The following is a 16,263-nucleotide window of genomic DNA, read 5'->3' as shown; positions in this document are numbered from 1 at the left end:
ATACCCCATTCTGATGTGTTGTTCCCTTATGAAGGAGTCTTCATTGCACTGCCCACGCAGTCTCCTGATATAAACCAGGAGACTGGAATCGAGGTCTATCCTCTTTATCGAGAAGTCCTGCTACTGTCTTGAAGACCACATTAACAAGAAAGGTCCTTTATGAGGGAACGTCACATCTGTCATAAACCTATGATTATGGTGTTTAGGTGGCATAATGTATGGTAGCTGGACGCATCTTTTTATTCGAGTTACACTAACATCTCCACTTTTTGTCGTGGAGCCAGTGGTACGGCCATTTCTCTAGTGTTGTAATATCCATTTTTCAACAGGACAACGTCAAGCTGCTTGTGCTACTTTGAGCAGCCTGCGTGGCCTAAACATGCTACCATATCCTGCAGAGTCTGCTCTCCAATTAAGCACATCTGGGACATCACTGGTTGCCAACTGCAAAGGGAGCTGGCAGCAGCGGATCTTGATGATTTGTAGCCCAAGTGAATTTATTGTTAAAGAACTTATAATCTGACCTCTGGTTGACATGACCACCATCAAGGATGCCTATGGGGGTGGGGGAGTGGTATTAAAGAGCTCCTGTAACCCCATGATCATCTTGACAGACTGATATGTCCTTTTCTGTGACACCTCTCTGATTAAGATATACCTATGTCCAATGTCAGAAAGGGGTTAAAACGATGAGAATGTTAAATACTAACCCTCTGAAGCTCAGCATCTGGGTCTGGATGTCCTTCTGCTAACAGCCGCTGTCTGATTTCCTCAAGTTCTTCTTTCTCTCGTTTACGGTCACGTTCATCTGCCTCAATTTCTTTTTCTCTGTCCCTTAATCTTTTCTGGAGAGCGCTACCTCTGCAAAAAACAATCGTCGCACATTAGTAGACTCTTCCCTACAATAATTTTTCACACATTTTGATGCACGGGATATGTTTTTTACTTTATGCCTATACCGTAGAATACATTACAGTCTTTGTTCTGAGCTACACAACATACTTTTCTAATATATGAGGGGCTGCTGATAAGTCTTTGGCTTTTTTGATTTTCTGTTTCTATGGTAACAAATGTTACATCACATGAAAGCCTTGTGTGTCTAATATATATTTTCAAAATCTTGTTTGTTGCTTATGGCAACAGTGTTCTACGCACACAGGAAAACAAAATGACGGAGTTTAATGCGATATTCACAGCAACAGAGAGCGGAGGAGGGATAAAATTCTTGTTTCTGCAAGGAAAGTCCGTGAAGGATATTCATGGTGATGTGTCGCAGACATTGGGGGATCAATGCCCTTCATATTCCACAGTTAAGAACTGGATTGCCAAATTTAAAACTGACCACATCAGCACCAATGATGAACGTCCTGGACGACCAAGAGTGGTTGTTGTTCCGGAGATCGTCGATGCTGTGCACAACCTCATACTGGATAATCCACGGATTTCAGCTAAAGCAATAGCAGACATCATGGGGATTTCCCGTGAACATGTTTGTGTCATTATCCGTGAACATTTGGACATTAGGAAGCGATCTGCAAAGTGGGTCCCCAAATGTTTGACAACAGATCAGAGAAGCAGCGAGTGAAAACTTCCAGGTCCATTTATCAGCATTTCCGGACTGATAAGAACTTCCTGGATCGACCGGTCATTATGGATGAGACCTGGATTTATTTATATAACCCTGAAAACAAGGAGCAGTCAAAAGAGTGGAGGCACAGTGGTTCTCCTCGTCCAAAGAAGTTCAGAATGCAAAAATCAGCCACTAGGGTGATGGCGTCTGTATTCTGGGATAAAAAAGGGCGTGCTGCTAGTGGACTACCTTCAAAAGGGTTCCACCATCAATGCAAGGTGTTACATTAAACTTTTGGACCAATTGAAGGCAGCTCTGAAGGCCAAAAGTCGCGAAAGCTGTCCAAAGGAATCTTGTTCCTGCAAGACAACGCCTTCGCTCACACTGCACAAGTGACCACAGCAAAACTGGCAAAGCTGGGCTTCCAGCTGATTAACCACGCACCTTATTCACTAGATCTAGCTCCCTCCGACTATCATGTTTCCAAACCTGAAGAAACACCTCAAGGTACCAAATTTCACACCATTTCTGATGTCATGCCTGGTTTGAGGCACAACCAAAATCCTTTTTGCTAGGCTTACAGAACTTGGAATACCGATGCAAGACGTATGGTGACATCAGTGGAGAGTATGTGGAATAAAAGTAAAATTTTATAATCCTCTCTCGTTTCTTTCTGGATAAAGCCGAAGACTTATCAGCAGCCCTTCTTATTAGCATCAAGAAACATCATAAACTTAAGATAATTCTTGTCAAAATCATGGAAAAATAAAATACCTGTAATACTTGGGATCATCTCGGTCATCATCATAGTCTTCTAAAAATTCTTTTAATCTTTTTGCTTCTTTGGCCTGTTGAGAAGTTAGGAATGAAAAAAAATCCATTATAAGACACAAAAAAGGATGGACTGAATAGACAAAATACAAGCTAGAACAACGTACCATATCTCTGCGTTTTTCTTCCTCTCGCTCAGCTTCTTTTTCATAATCTCTGGCTTTTTTCCGCTCTCTGATTTCCCAAGTTTTAAGACGCTTTAAAATAAAAAAAAAAAATTGTTTAAGGAATAAGATTATTTAATGCCATATATAAAATAAAAAAGGACCCTTCCCCACTAATAGTCAAACATTCACCTCTTGGTATGCAGCTTCCTTTTCTCGTAATTTTCTTTCTAGTTTTCGTCGCTCATAGGTTTCTTCTTCATCTTCCTCTCGGTCCCTTTTTTTCTCTTTTTCTCTGTCCCTTTCTCGGTCTCGTTCCCTTTCTCGTTCACGCTCCCGCTCTCTATCCCTGTCTCTACTTTTCTCCCTTAAAACAAAAACATTTATATAGACATTTTTGCTTTTAGATTTTAGCCTAAAGGCCCCGTTACACGCTACGATTTATCTGAACCATAGAGAATCTAAATCAATGTATACAACTCTTATTATGTAGCCGCAAATATGCATACAGTGCCTACAATTAGTATTCAACCCCCTGCAGATTTAGCAGGTTTGATAAGATGCAAATAAGTTAGAGCCTGCAAACTTCAAACAAGAGCAGGATTTATTAACAGATGCATAAATCTTACAAACCAACAAGTTATGTTGCTCAGTTAAATTTTAATAAATTTTCAACATAAAAGTGTGGGTCAATTATTATTCAACCCCTAGGTTTAATATTTTGTGGAATAACCCTTGTTTGCAATTACAGCTAATAATCGTCTTTTATAAGACCTGATCCGGCCGGCACAGGTCTCTGGAGTTATCTTAGCCCACTCCTCCATGCAGATCTTCTCCAAGTTATCTAGGTTCTTTGGGTGTCTCATGTGGACTTTAATCTTGAGCTCCTTCCACAAGTTTTCAATTGGGTTAAGGTCAGGAGACTGACTAGGCCACTGCAACACCTTGATTTTTTCCCTCTTGAACCAGGCCTTGGTTTTCTTGGCTGTGTGCTTTGGGTCGTTGTCTTGTTGGAAAATGAAATGACGACCCATCTTAAGATCCTTGATGGAGGAGCGGAGGTTCTTGGCCAAAATCTCCAGGTAGGCCGTGCTATCCATCTTCCCATGAATGCGGACCAGATGGCCAGGCCCCTTGGCTGAGAAACAGCCCCAAAGCATGATGCTGCCACCACCATGCTTGACTGTAGGGATGGTATTCTTGGGGTCGTATGCAGTGCCATCCAGTCTCCAAACGTCACGTGTGTGGTTGGCACCAAAGATCTCGATCTTGGTCTCATCAGACCAGAGAACCTTGAACCAGTCTGTTTCAGAGTCCTCCAAGTGATCATGAGCAAACTGTAGACGAGCCTTGACATGACGCTTTTGAAAGTCAAGGTACCTTACGGGCTCGTCTGGAACGGAGACCATTGCGGTGGAGTACGTTACTTATGGTATTGACTGAAACCAATGTCCCCACTGCCATGAGATCTTCCCGGAGCACCTTCCTTGTTGTCCTTGGGTTAGCTTAACTCTTCGGACAAGCCTGGCCTCGGCACAGGTGTTCAAAGGCTGTCCAGGCCGTGGAAGGCTAACAGTAGTTCCATAAGCCTTCCACTTCCGGATGATGCTCCCAACAGTGGAGACAGGTAGGCCCAACTCCTTGGAAAGGGTTTTGTACCCCTTGCCAGCCTTGTGACCCTCCACGATCTTGTCTCTGATGGCCTTGGAATGCTCCTTTGTCTTTCCCATGTTGACCATGTATGAGTGCTGTTCACAAGTTTGGGGAGGGTCTTAATTAGTCAGAAAAGGCTGGAAAAAAGAGAATTTTGTTTACTTACCGTAAATTCTTTTTCTTATAGTTCCGTATTGGGAGACCCAGACCATGGGTGTATAGCTTCTGCCTCCGGAGGACACACAAAGTACTACACTTAAAAGCGTAGCTCCTCCCTCTGAGCTTATACACCCCCTGGTGAGCCAGTCCCAGCCAGTTTAGTGCAAAAGCTGAAGGAGAATAGCCACCCACAAGTAGAACAGAGCAAGAGCCGGAACAACCGGAGACTCTGTCCACAACAACAGCCGGTGATAACACGCGGAACAAGAAATTGCCAACAGGCAACAGGGAGGGTGCTGGGTCTCCCAATACGGAACTATAAGAAAAAGAATTTACGGTAAGTAAACAAAATTCTCTTTTTCGTTCCTTTTGGAACGTCCCAAGGTCTGGGTCTCCCAAACAGTCCCTGGGTGGGAATAAACAGAAAAACTAAGAAGTAGGCAGAACCTAACTTCACAAATGGGTGACAGCCGCCTGAAGGATGCGTCTGCCCAAGCTCGCATCTGCCGAAGCATGAGCATGCACTTGGTAGTGCTTCGAGAAGGTATGCAGGCAAGTCCAAGTGGCAGCCTGACAGATTTGTTGAGCCGTAGCCTGGTGCCTAAAAGCCCAAGAGGCACCGACAGCTCTATTCGAGTTGTTCCTTGATCCCCGGCGGGGGAGGCACCTGAGTACTCTGGTAGGCGTCCGAAATGGTCGATCTAATCCAACGGGCTAAGGTCGGCTTAGAAGCAGGGAGGCCCTTGCGCCAACCTGTGGTTAGCACAAAAAGAGAGGTGCACCGCCTAAGCGCAGCGGTGCGAGACACATAGATCCGGAGAGCACGCACCAGATCTAGAGTATGCAACGCTTTTTCAAAGCGATGAACAGGAGGTTTTCCACCTTGATAAAGCTACCAAATTGCCGCGAAACGCGCGTCGGATGGAGACCTTTGGCTACTCTTAGGGATACTTCTTTACCACCACTGGGACTGCCTCCTTTCATGCCGGTCGCACCGCAACCTCTTGTTGCACTACATTGCACTCAGCACTTTAGGTAAGAGAACTTCCTTGCCCTGCACATTGCGGTTGTTTGTTTTATTAGTGCTTTTGTAGTGGGCTTTCAACATTATTTAACCCTTTGCGGTGCTCCATGCTTGATCACCATGACTTCCTACCACTATATGGTGGGGAACCACGGTTTGATGTAAACTTGTACCTTCAATTTAAGGCAGCCCCTCCTGCTTTGGAACATCTAATCCTCTTACCCTCTAAATTCGTAGCCCATACTTTATATAGATGTTTATATGTCTAACTTATGGTTAATTGGACGGCTATTATGAATTTTCTGGGTAGAGTATATAACCTATCCCTGAGTAAAATACCCTTGTAGTGTATACTTTTTAAGTCTTATTCCTTGTTGTGTATTCAATAAAAAGTAATTATATTTGCACTTTACTCTCGTTCTCCTGCATTTTATTCAGATCTAGAGTATGCAGCGCTTTCTCAAAGCGATGAACAGGAGCCGGACAGAAGGAAGGTAGGGTAATGTCCTGGTTAAGGTGGAAAGGAGAGACCACCTTAGGAAGAAAGTCCGGAGTCGGACAGAGAACCACCTTGTCTTGATGAAAGACTAAAAAAGGTGACTCCGAAGAGAGCGCAGCCAAGTCAGATACTCTCCTGAGAGAAGTTATGGCAACCAGAAAGGCCACTTTCTGAGAAAGACGATACAAAGAAACCTCCCTAAGAGGCTCAAAAGGGGGTTTCTGCAATACCGTGAGGACCAAGTTAAGGTCCCAGGGATCCAAGGGCCGCCGATACGGCGGAATGATGTGAGACGCGCCTTGCATGAAGGTGCGGACCTGAGCCAGCCGAGCGAGACGCCGCTGGAACAGAACTGACAGAGCTGAGACTTGTCCCTTGAGAGAGTTGAGGGACAGTCCTAGCTACAGACCGGACTGTAGAAAAGACAGAAGGGTCGGCAAAGAGAATGGCCAAGGAGGATGGCCGGTAGAGCGACACCAAGACAGGAAAATTTTCCAAGTCCTGTGATAGATCTTAGTGGAGGAAGCCTTACGGGCCCGAGTCATAGTGGAGAGGACTTCAGGAGGAATACCAGAAGCCGTCAAAATCCAGGACTCAAGAGCCAGGCCGTCAATTTGAGAGCCGCAGAATTCGGGCGGAAAAACGGACCTTGCGAGAGTAGGTCTGGACGGTCCGGGAGATGCCACGGCATCTCTGCGGACAGGTGGAGCAGGTCCGGATACCAAGCTCGCCTGGGCCAGTCCGGTGCAATGAGGATGACTCGACGGCCCTCCATTCTGATCTTGCGCAGGACTCTGGGCAAGAGAGCTAGAGGGGGAAACACGTAAGACAGACGAAACTGGGACCAGTCTTGAACCAGACAGTCCGCGGCGAAGGTCTGAGAATCGTGGGAGCGAGCCACGTAAACAGGAACTTTGTTGTTGTGACGGGATGCCATTAGGTCCACGTCCGGAGTGCCCCATTTGCGGCAGATTGACAAACACTGCCGGGTGCAGGGACCACTCGCCACCGTCCACGCTTTGACGGCTGAGATAATCTGCCTCCCAGTTGTGCACGCCTGGGATGTAGACTGCGGATATGGTGGACCTGGAGTCCTCCGCCCATTGAAGAATGCGTTGTACCTCCATCATTGCCAGGCGGCTGCGTGTCCCGCCTTGATGGTTGATGTAGGCAACCGATGTCGCGTTGTCTGACTGGACTCGAATGTGCCTGCCCGCCAGCAGAAGGTGAAATGCTAGGAGAGCTAGAAGCACGGCTCTGGTTTCCAGCACATTGATTGAAAGGGCTGACTCGGACGGAGTCCAAGTGCCCTGTGCTCTGTGGTGGAGACATACCGCTCCCCAGCCGGATAGACTGGCATCCGTGGTGAGAATCACCCAGGACGGGGCCAGGAAGGAGCGCCCTTGGGAGAGGGGCCGAAGCCACCACTGAAGGGAGCTCCTGGTCCGTGGCGACAGAGCCACTAACTTGTGTAAGGAGGAAGGCCGCTTGTCCCAACAGCGGAGAATGTCCAGCTGCAGGCGGCGCAGATGGAACTGGGCAAAGGGAACAGCCTCCATGGACGCCACCATTTGACCCAGCACCTGCATCAGACGCCTGAGAGTATAACGGCGGGGCCTCAGAAGAGAGCGCACCGCCAGCTGGAGTGACAGCTGTTTGTTTAAGGGCAACTTCACTAGAGCCGACAAAGTCTCGAACTGCATCCCTAGGTATGTGAGACTCTGGGTCGGAGTCAGAGTGGACTTGGGAAGATTGACAAGCAACCCGAATTGGGCTAGAGTGGCGAGAGTGAGCGAGACACTCCGCTGACAGTCTGCGCTGGATGGAGTCTTGACTAGAAGGTCATCCAGGTAAGGAATCACTGCCAACCCCTGGAGGTGCAGAACCGCAATCACTGCTGCCATGACCTTGGTGAATACCCGAGGGGCCGTGGCTAACCCGAAGGGGAGAGCCACGAATTGGAAATGATCTTCTCCTATTGCGAAACGTAGCCAATGCTGGTGTGAAACTGCAATTGGCACATGTAGATAGGCATCTCTGATGTCGATGGACGCCAGGAAATCCCCTTGGGTCATTGAGGCAATGACTGATCGCAGAGACTCCATGCGAAAGTGCCGCACCTGAACATGCTTGTTGAGAAGCTTGAGATCCAGGATGGGCCGGAAGGTACCGTCCTTTTTGGGAACTAGGAAGAGATTTGAGTAGAAACCTCTGAACCGTTCCCGGGCGGGAACTGGTACAACTACTCCATTGGCCTGCAAGGCTGCCACGGCCTGTGAGAAGGCTGCGGCCTTGGAGCAGGGGGGAGTTGAGAGAAAAAATCTGTTTGGCGGGCTGGAAGAGAATTCTATCCTGTAGCCGTGGGAGATGATATCTCTCACCCACTGATCGGAGACGTGTTGAAACCAAGCGTCGCCAAAGTGGGAGAGCCTGCCACCGACTAAGGACGTTGCCGGAGCGGGCATAGAGTCACGAGGAGGCTGCCTTAGTGGCAGCACCTCCTGCGGTCTTCTGTGGACGCGCTTTTGGGCGCCAGTTGGATTTCTGGTCCTTAGCTGAGTTAGCGGACGAGGCGGAGGGCTTAGAGGACGACCAGTTGGAGCAACGAAAGGAGCGAAACCTCGACTGATTCCTACCCTGGGCAGGTTTCCTGGTTTTGGTTTGTGGCATGGAAGTACTCTTCCCGCCAGTAGCTTCTTTGATAATTTCATCCAGCTGTTCTCCGAACAGCCGGGACCCAGCAAAAGGGAGCCCAGCAAGGTACTTCTTAGAAGAAGCATCTGCCTTCCACTCTCGAAGCCACAAGATCCTGCGGATAACGAGGGAATTAGCCGAAGCCACCGCAGTGCGGTGAGAAGCCTCCAGCATGGCAGACATGGCATAAGATGAAAAAGCTGAAGCTTGAGAAGTTAAGGCAACCATCTCAGGCATAGATTCCTTGGTGAGGGAATGCATCTCCTCTAGAGAAGCAGAGATGGCTTTGAGAGCCCACACTGCTGCAAAAGTTGGGGAAAACGCGGCCCCCGCCGCTTCATACACGGATTTGGCCAGAAGTCAATCTGACGGTCAGTGGAATCCTTAAGGGAGGTGCCATCAGCCACCGACACAACGGTCCGGGCTGAGAGCCTAGACACCGGAGGGTCTACCTTTGGGGAATGAGCCCACTCCTTGACCATCTCAGGTGGAAAGGGAAAACGGTCATCAAAACCACGCTTTGGGAAGCGTTTGTCAGGACAGGCCCTGGGTTTGGTCACAGCGGCCTGAAAACTGGAGTGGTTAAAGAACACACTCTTTACTCTCTTAGGCGAGGTAAACTGGTGCTTTTCTGCCAGAGAGGGTTGCTCCTCTGATACTGGCGGATTGAGATCCAGTACAGAATTAATGAAAGCAATCAAGTCACTAAGATCTGAGTCACCCTCGGAAAGATCAATGGGGTACATGGAGTTAGCCTCCGAGCCCCCTGTAAAGGCATCCTCCTCATCCTGCGAGTCAGCTCTTGAATCAGAGCCACGGGATGAGGAGGGAGAGGAAACCCTGCGTCTCCTCTTAGGAGGACGGGGTCTGGGCCCTGATGATGAATCCTCTGTGAGCTCCGGTGGACGGAGGTCAGATGATAGAGATCCTAAGGGACCCTTAGCAGTAGAGGCACCCTGTGAAGGGGGCTGATGCATATTCAACAAAGTCCTGGACAGAAGTCCCATGGACTCAGCAAAAGACTGGGAGATAGACCTAGAAAAGGATTCTACCCAAGCCGGGGGTTCAGCCACAGGTGCAGGAGCAGCCTGAGAGACCACTGGGGGTGAGACTCCAGGCTGTGGCACCGCCAAGTTAGAGCAGACATCACAATGTGGATAGGTGCTCGATTCAGGCAGCAGGAGCTTACATGCAGCGCATACAGTATAAAGCTTTGGAGCCTTGCTCCTCGTGTGAGACATGCTGCTGGAGTGGGGACAGCTTCTACAAGAGAATGAACCCTAGAGAGTATATACAGAGGTCCACAACCAGAAACCGGTTGTGGCGTACCAGACCGCTGGCAGCGGTGTTGTGTGCCCTCCAGATCCCGAAGCCCGGACCCCCAATGCACAGCACCTCAGCAGGGATGCAGAGTGCAGGCCAGCGCAGAGTGAACCCTGTCTGAGAAAATGGCCGCCGGAGCGAAGAGAGGGGGCGGGACTTGGGGCGTTCCTGTAGGAGAGCGGGATCTGGAGGGCCATAGAGACTTACAGGGGAGGAGACACGCACAGCAGTGGGGAGTGTCCCTCCCCTGTGCAGGACGGCCGCCGTGAGGAGCCGAACCTGTCGCTCTGCATGAGTGACATGCGAGGGCAGTGAACAGAAACTAGGCCTCCGGCAAAGCCGGGGCCTAAACTTGAGCGGCGAGGACGACGCGCAGGCACCATCGGCGCGGTTCTCGGGCGACAGCTAGAGAACCCGCCGGAAATGCCAAGATAAATACAGTAAGCACACTCTCCCCATACAATAAAGCACAGGGACCCCCAACATATAAACGTCTCAGGTACTTAGCTGCTGAGACGCAGGGCCAGGTCCCTGGGGATGAGTGCTCCGGTCCAGCATGATCCTAAAGGGCTGCGGATGGAGACCGGTCTCCCGCCAGGCATGGAGACCGCGCTGGCTCCCACTTCAAGCCAGAGCCCAGGAGGGATGGTGAAGGAGCACGGCATGTAAGGCTCCAGCCTTGGAAATCAACCTTACAACACCACCGACACAGTGGGGTGAGAAGGGACATGCCGGGGGTCCAGACGTGGACCCGCACTTCTTCAATCTCGTTCCAAAAAGGAAATAATCATATGAGAATGCATGTGTGGATGTATGCCTCCTGAACACAAAGTGATAAACTGGCTGGGACTGGCTCACCAGGGGGTGTATAATCTCAGAGGGAGGAGCTACACTTTTAAGTGTAGTACTTCAGCTTCTGCCTCCGGAGGACACACAAACACCCAAGGTCTGGGTCTCCCAAAGGAACGATAAAGAAAAGAGATAATTAATCCAAACATGTGAAGCTCATTGTTCTTTGTGCCTGAAATACTTAATACTTTAGGGGAACCAAACAGAATTCTGGTGGTTTGAGGGGTTGAATAATAAATGACCCTCTGAATAAACTTTTCACAATTTAAAAAAAAAAATAAAAAAAGAAATAACATTCTTTTTTTGCTGCATTTCACACTTCCAGGCTGATCTACAGTCCAAATGTCACAATGCCAAGTTAATTCCGAATGTGTAAACCTGCTAAATCTGCAGGGGGTTGAATACTACTTGTAGGCACTGTATATGTACCTTGATCGGCTGCGATCTTTACTATGATCTCTCCCACGATCTCTGTCTTTTTCACGCTCTCTGTCTCTATCACGGTCCCGATCTCGGTCACGCTCTCGCTCTTTGTTTCTGTCACGGTCCCGCTGCTCTCTCTCTTTTTCCTTCTCGCGCTCTTTGTCTTGTTCTCGTTCGCGCTCTCTTCTCTCTCGCTCACGTTCCCTCTGCCTCTCCCTCCGTTCTTTCTCAAACTCTTGTCTCTCCTTTTCCTTTTTGCCTTTCTCCTCTTCCAGTTTCTATGAATAGAGATGAGGAATGTTAATGCAAAGATATCTAGAAAACATTTAAAATAAAAATGTAAAAAAAAAATAAATAAAAAGACTGTGTAGCAAAAAAAAAAAAAAAAGTAAAAAAAAGGCACAAGACTAGATTCCGTGCAAGAAGTATATAGCTACGAGGACCAGCAATCTCCAACCATGGTTTCTAAGGGATCCAGGGCTCAAGGTAAAGCAGCACTTCATATCCAGGGAGAAAGGAAAAATAAAAAAGGACTAGAAAAATAAAGGACATGGGATACATTGTGGCTCAGACACATGGCAAGAGTACAGAAATATTTTAGGCCTAGTAACAATTCAGCAATGCAGAAATATTTTAGCACTGAAAATGCCACAAAAAGGAGAGCAGCATTAAAAACGGAGCGTGTCACCTCTATAGAGGCCATTCACCTGCAGATATAGATGTAATCTGCAGGGAAATAGTTTGTAAATCCTCTACGGACAGTTTACTGGAGCAGCGGCTACAAGGAGAAAATCACTATACAGTGAGCAAGGCTGTAATTAGTCCCCTGCACACTGATTGACAGTCTGTTTAGAGTATATGTGTGCACAAGTAGGCTGTTAATCAAGGTCCAGGGGAATGATTACAACTGTGCTCACTGTGTGATCACTGTACGCACTCCGTGCACTGCTCTTATGACTGAAAGCAAGCGGCTGCTGGGAAAAAAGAAACTCATTTTCTTCCTGAAGCTGCTGCTCCAGCAAACCAGCCTATCACGATGTAAATGCCATTTAGCTTCAGATAACTATTATAAATGCAGGTAAAATGTCTTCCGAAGTGACAGGTTCCCTTTAAAAACAACTTGGACCATGATGCACAGACTAACTGAGAGTCTCCTGAACCGAACCCAGAAGCCTCATATACGCAGAGATCGGCCAGCCTGTGCATCATGGTTTGAGTTATTTGTAAAAAAGAAATTGTCACTCCGAAATAAAATTATTTATTTGCATTTATAGTAATAATGTCTTTTTGGAATGACAGGTTCCCATTAAAAACAACTTGGACCATGATGCACAGACTGGCTGAGAGTCTCCTGAACTGAACCCGGCAGCCTCATATATACGCAGAGATCGACCAGTCTGCGCATCATGGTTCAAGTTGTTTGTAAAAGGGAACATGTCACTGGAAAGTAAAGTCTTTCGGAATGACAGGTTCCCTATAAAAACAACTTGGACCATGATGCACAGATTGGCTGAGAGTCTCCTGAACTCGACAGCCTCATATATGCAAAGATCGGCCAGTCTGTGCATCATGGTTTGAGCAGTTTTTAAAGGGAACCTGTCACTCTGAAAGAAATTATTTACCTGCATGTATAGTAGTAGTAGTGTCTTTCGGAGTGATAGGTCCCCTTTAAAAACAACATGGACCATGATGCACAGACGGGCTGAGAGTCTCCTGAACCAAACTCGGCAGCCTCATATATGCAAAGATCGGCCAGTCTCTGTGCATCATGGTCTGAAGTACTGACCAAGAAACACTGATGTGTGAAGCCGGCCTTGGTCAACATAGCCGGTGACAAGGTGGATTAGATGGCAGTTGTACAGAGACATCTCTTTAGATCGTACTCTTCGTCAGGAATGAAGCAAACATAAAATGCTGCTTTCTTAGTGTAAAATAAAAGCGCACAAGTAAAAAAAAAATGGAAAGTGTACTCGTCAACATTTACCACTTCAAGTACACTATTCTGAGGCCAAATTCTACCGAGAAAGATTGGTGGGCATGTTTGATTAAAACGCAACGGTAACATTTACCTACAACAAGACTAGGAATGTCGGCAAACTTACAAATGTTGGTTTAGCTCTTCACAGAATGACGCTAAACATAGAAACTGCAGGAAGGTTGGAAATCACTTGCGACATGGAATCTACAGGGGTAATCCATTCGTTCCATTGCAATGGCCAAAAAAATATCAATTATTTTATAGTGGGTAAAAAAAAAAAAAAAAAAAAAAGTGTCTATGCCCCAAAATACCTTCAACACATTGGAAATAAGACATCCACAGATCATATATCCATCCTCGTTAGCAATTGTTTTGAATAAACTTACAGATGATGTGCTAGGACATGGCTCTCCAACACGGGATTAACTTTTGCCTACAAGCTATGATTCTGGGAGGAAGAGCAAGTACATTTTCAAAGACAGACAAGACCATTCTAGGTGCACAAATGTCTACGTATCATAGATAAGATCTGATGGCATTTACCAACAAATGACTCTGCACCCCCTTCAATCTTATGATTTCAGATAAACTACAAAAAATACTAACATTGCATTGTATACAGTAAAAAAAAAACAAAAAAACATTCAAATAAAAATCATTGAAAAGATATCTTACCTTTACAAATGAGCCGCCGATGGATCCCGAGAAAAAGTATGTATAGGTAAGAAGGAATAGAGGAAGGACACAGACAGGAGGAAAGGGATTCATTATACAAATGAATGGGATTAGCCCGGCGCATTTTAGCAGCTCAAGCATGACAAAAAATTGGAAGAAGAAACACAAAGTGCATCTCACAAGGGGACCTGTATCATGTATATACATGGCCATGGGTTAGGTCATCGCTACCCTTGAAATCGTGCTGTATTGTCTTTGGAAACTTACCTCTTTCAGGAATTTACAACTGCAAAGTAACTTAGCCGGAATGAATACTTACATTTTAATTTCTAGAAGATCCAAGTTTCATGATGATCCAAAAATATCACATGAAAGGACTATACATCCTAAAACTAGAGGATTATATTATATTACTGTACGTGTATCCTCAGACTAGTAATCAAAAATGGGTAATATTGAGGTGTAGTTTTATTTGCACTTTGTTAGTATTAATAGAGAAGGGGGATGGAAAAGTAGAGGGAAAACAGAAATCAGAGCATAGACAGAAAAAAAAAGATGGAGAGTAATAAGGGGAAAATAAAATATCTTACCTTCTAGTCTTCAGATTCATCCGTGCTGTAAATGGACACCCCCTGCATTACTCCTACCCTGACAGCCATAAGGGGGCTGCAGTGTTATTTTACACATCCCTAGCAAACATGCAAAGGTTCACTGTGCTCCGCAAGCTGCACAAAACCACAGCACAGCCTTTACAGCTACCCCAGGACTGAAGACAAGTCCATGTACACAAATCAGTAAAGTACCATATATACACATACCGCTGTGCAGAAGGCTTACAGGTCTTCTGAATCCCCATAAGAAAACAGAATTGATTAATATAAACTTTTAAAGTGTAGAGAAAAAAATAAAATATATATCTCTATCTCTATATATATAATTATATATATATATATATATATATATATATATATATATATATATATATATATACACACACACATATATATATATATATATATATATATATATATACACATAATAAATTATTATATATTATAATATATATATATATATATATATATATATAATGTAGAAAAAAAAATTTTTTATTATATACACATATATATACATTTTTTTTAATTTTTTTCCACATATATTTTTATATAATTTATTATTTTATATAATATATATATATATATATATATATATATATATCTAAATTTTTTATTTTATTTTTTTCTACATATATTTTCTATATATTTTTTATATATATCTTGAAGTCAAAGGATTATCTTCTAAGCATCTATAAAGGCTCATAGTGCACAAGAGCTGCCCCCACTTACAGAAAATACTCAACCAAGCCAGTTGCCGCTTTGCACATTTTTTTTCCAGAGGGGGTATCCGAAAAATATAGTAAAAAAAACAGGAGCTCATACTTACATTCTTATTCCGTGTTACTTTCCAAGCTGAGTTTCATCTTGCATTAGTCACCATATGATCTCTATCATAATGGTGGGGGTCAATGAATAGATTAGCTTTATAGGGAATTTACAAATCTTCCATGCATCTTAACTGTGGCACATGTGGGAACCACTGATCTATTTTGATTTTTTTTTATTAAAGCGTGTAGAAAGCTTTTTTTGTTTGTTTTTTTTAACTCAATTAGCGCTTAAGTGTGATGTTGTAATAGTATGGCTGTGTATGGTGGCTACAATCTAATTTAATGCTCAGTTTTTTAGTTGCTGAGAAATCAGCTGAACACAACTGACCATAACAGAGCACTGCAATGGTTAATTGCAATCAATACTTAGGAAAGATACACAATGCTGATTTTCAATGTCTACTTTCATCTTCTCTGACATATTAGGCATGATGCTTGTGTAAAAAAAACAACTATGTGGTTCTGGGATCTGTAAGGAGCACATTTTATCAGAAAGGAATAACCGAAAATGATCATTACCTTGTGAGTATCTCTGAATTTACTGATCTCGCGTGATATCAGATCTCTCTTGTCGTCTTCCATTTCTATCGCATTTATGTCTTCTTGCTGTAAAGAAGTACCGTATATAGGATTTAAGTACTGAAGACTTCTGTATTTACAAAATTAGAATTAGGCGAAGACTACATAGTAGACTACAACTTTTCAAGAAATCCAATAGGTTTGGATTTGTAGCAACTTATGACAAAAAAAAAGAGAATTTTGTTTACTTACCGTAAATTCTTTTTCTTATAGTTCCGTATTGGGAGACCCAGACATTGGGTGTATAGCTTCTGCCTCCGGAGGACACACAAAGTACTACACCTAAAAGTGTAGCTCCTCCCTCTGAGCTTATACACCCCCTGGTGAGCCAGTCCCAGCCAGTTTAGTGCAAAAGCTGAAGGAGAATAGCCACCCACAAGTAGAACAGAGCAAGAGCCGGAACAACCGGAAACTCTGTCCACGACAACAGCCGGTGATAAAACGCGGAACAAGAAATTGCC

The 16,263-nt window shown here is 45.1% G+C and overlaps 1 protein-coding gene across 2 annotated transcripts in view; it reads right to left on the bottom strand.

Annotated features, from left to right (window-relative positions):
• RBM25 (RNA binding motif protein 25) overlaps positions 1-16,263 on the bottom strand; it is a 159,317-nt gene that overhangs the window by 48,911 nt on the left and 94,143 nt on the right. For both annotated transcript variants that reach the window (XM_075330236.1, XM_075330238.1), the window contains exons 8-13: positions 15,743-15,829; positions 11,136-11,407; positions 2,698-2,872; positions 2,509-2,598; positions 2,345-2,418; positions 711-861 (exon numbers count right to left, since the gene is read on the bottom strand). In XM_075330236.1, the coding sequence (XP_075186351.1) occupies positions 711-861; positions 2,345-2,418; positions 2,509-2,598; positions 2,698-2,872; positions 11,136-11,407; positions 15,743-15,829 (849 nt within the window). The remainder of the gene's footprint in view (positions 1-710; positions 862-2,344; positions 2,419-2,508; positions 2,599-2,697; positions 2,873-11,135; positions 11,408-15,742; positions 15,830-16,263) is intronic.

The sequence above is a fragment of the Anomaloglossus baeobatrachus genome, chromosome 12 (assembly GCF_048569485.1).
Source record: "Anomaloglossus baeobatrachus isolate aAnoBae1 chromosome 12, aAnoBae1.hap1, whole genome shotgun sequence".
Lineage (NCBI taxonomy): Eukaryota > Metazoa > Chordata > Amphibia > Anura > Aromobatidae > Anomaloglossus > Anomaloglossus baeobatrachus.
Note: the sequence above shows the minus strand (reverse complement) of the source record. Positions and strands in the feature narration are given on the sequence as shown.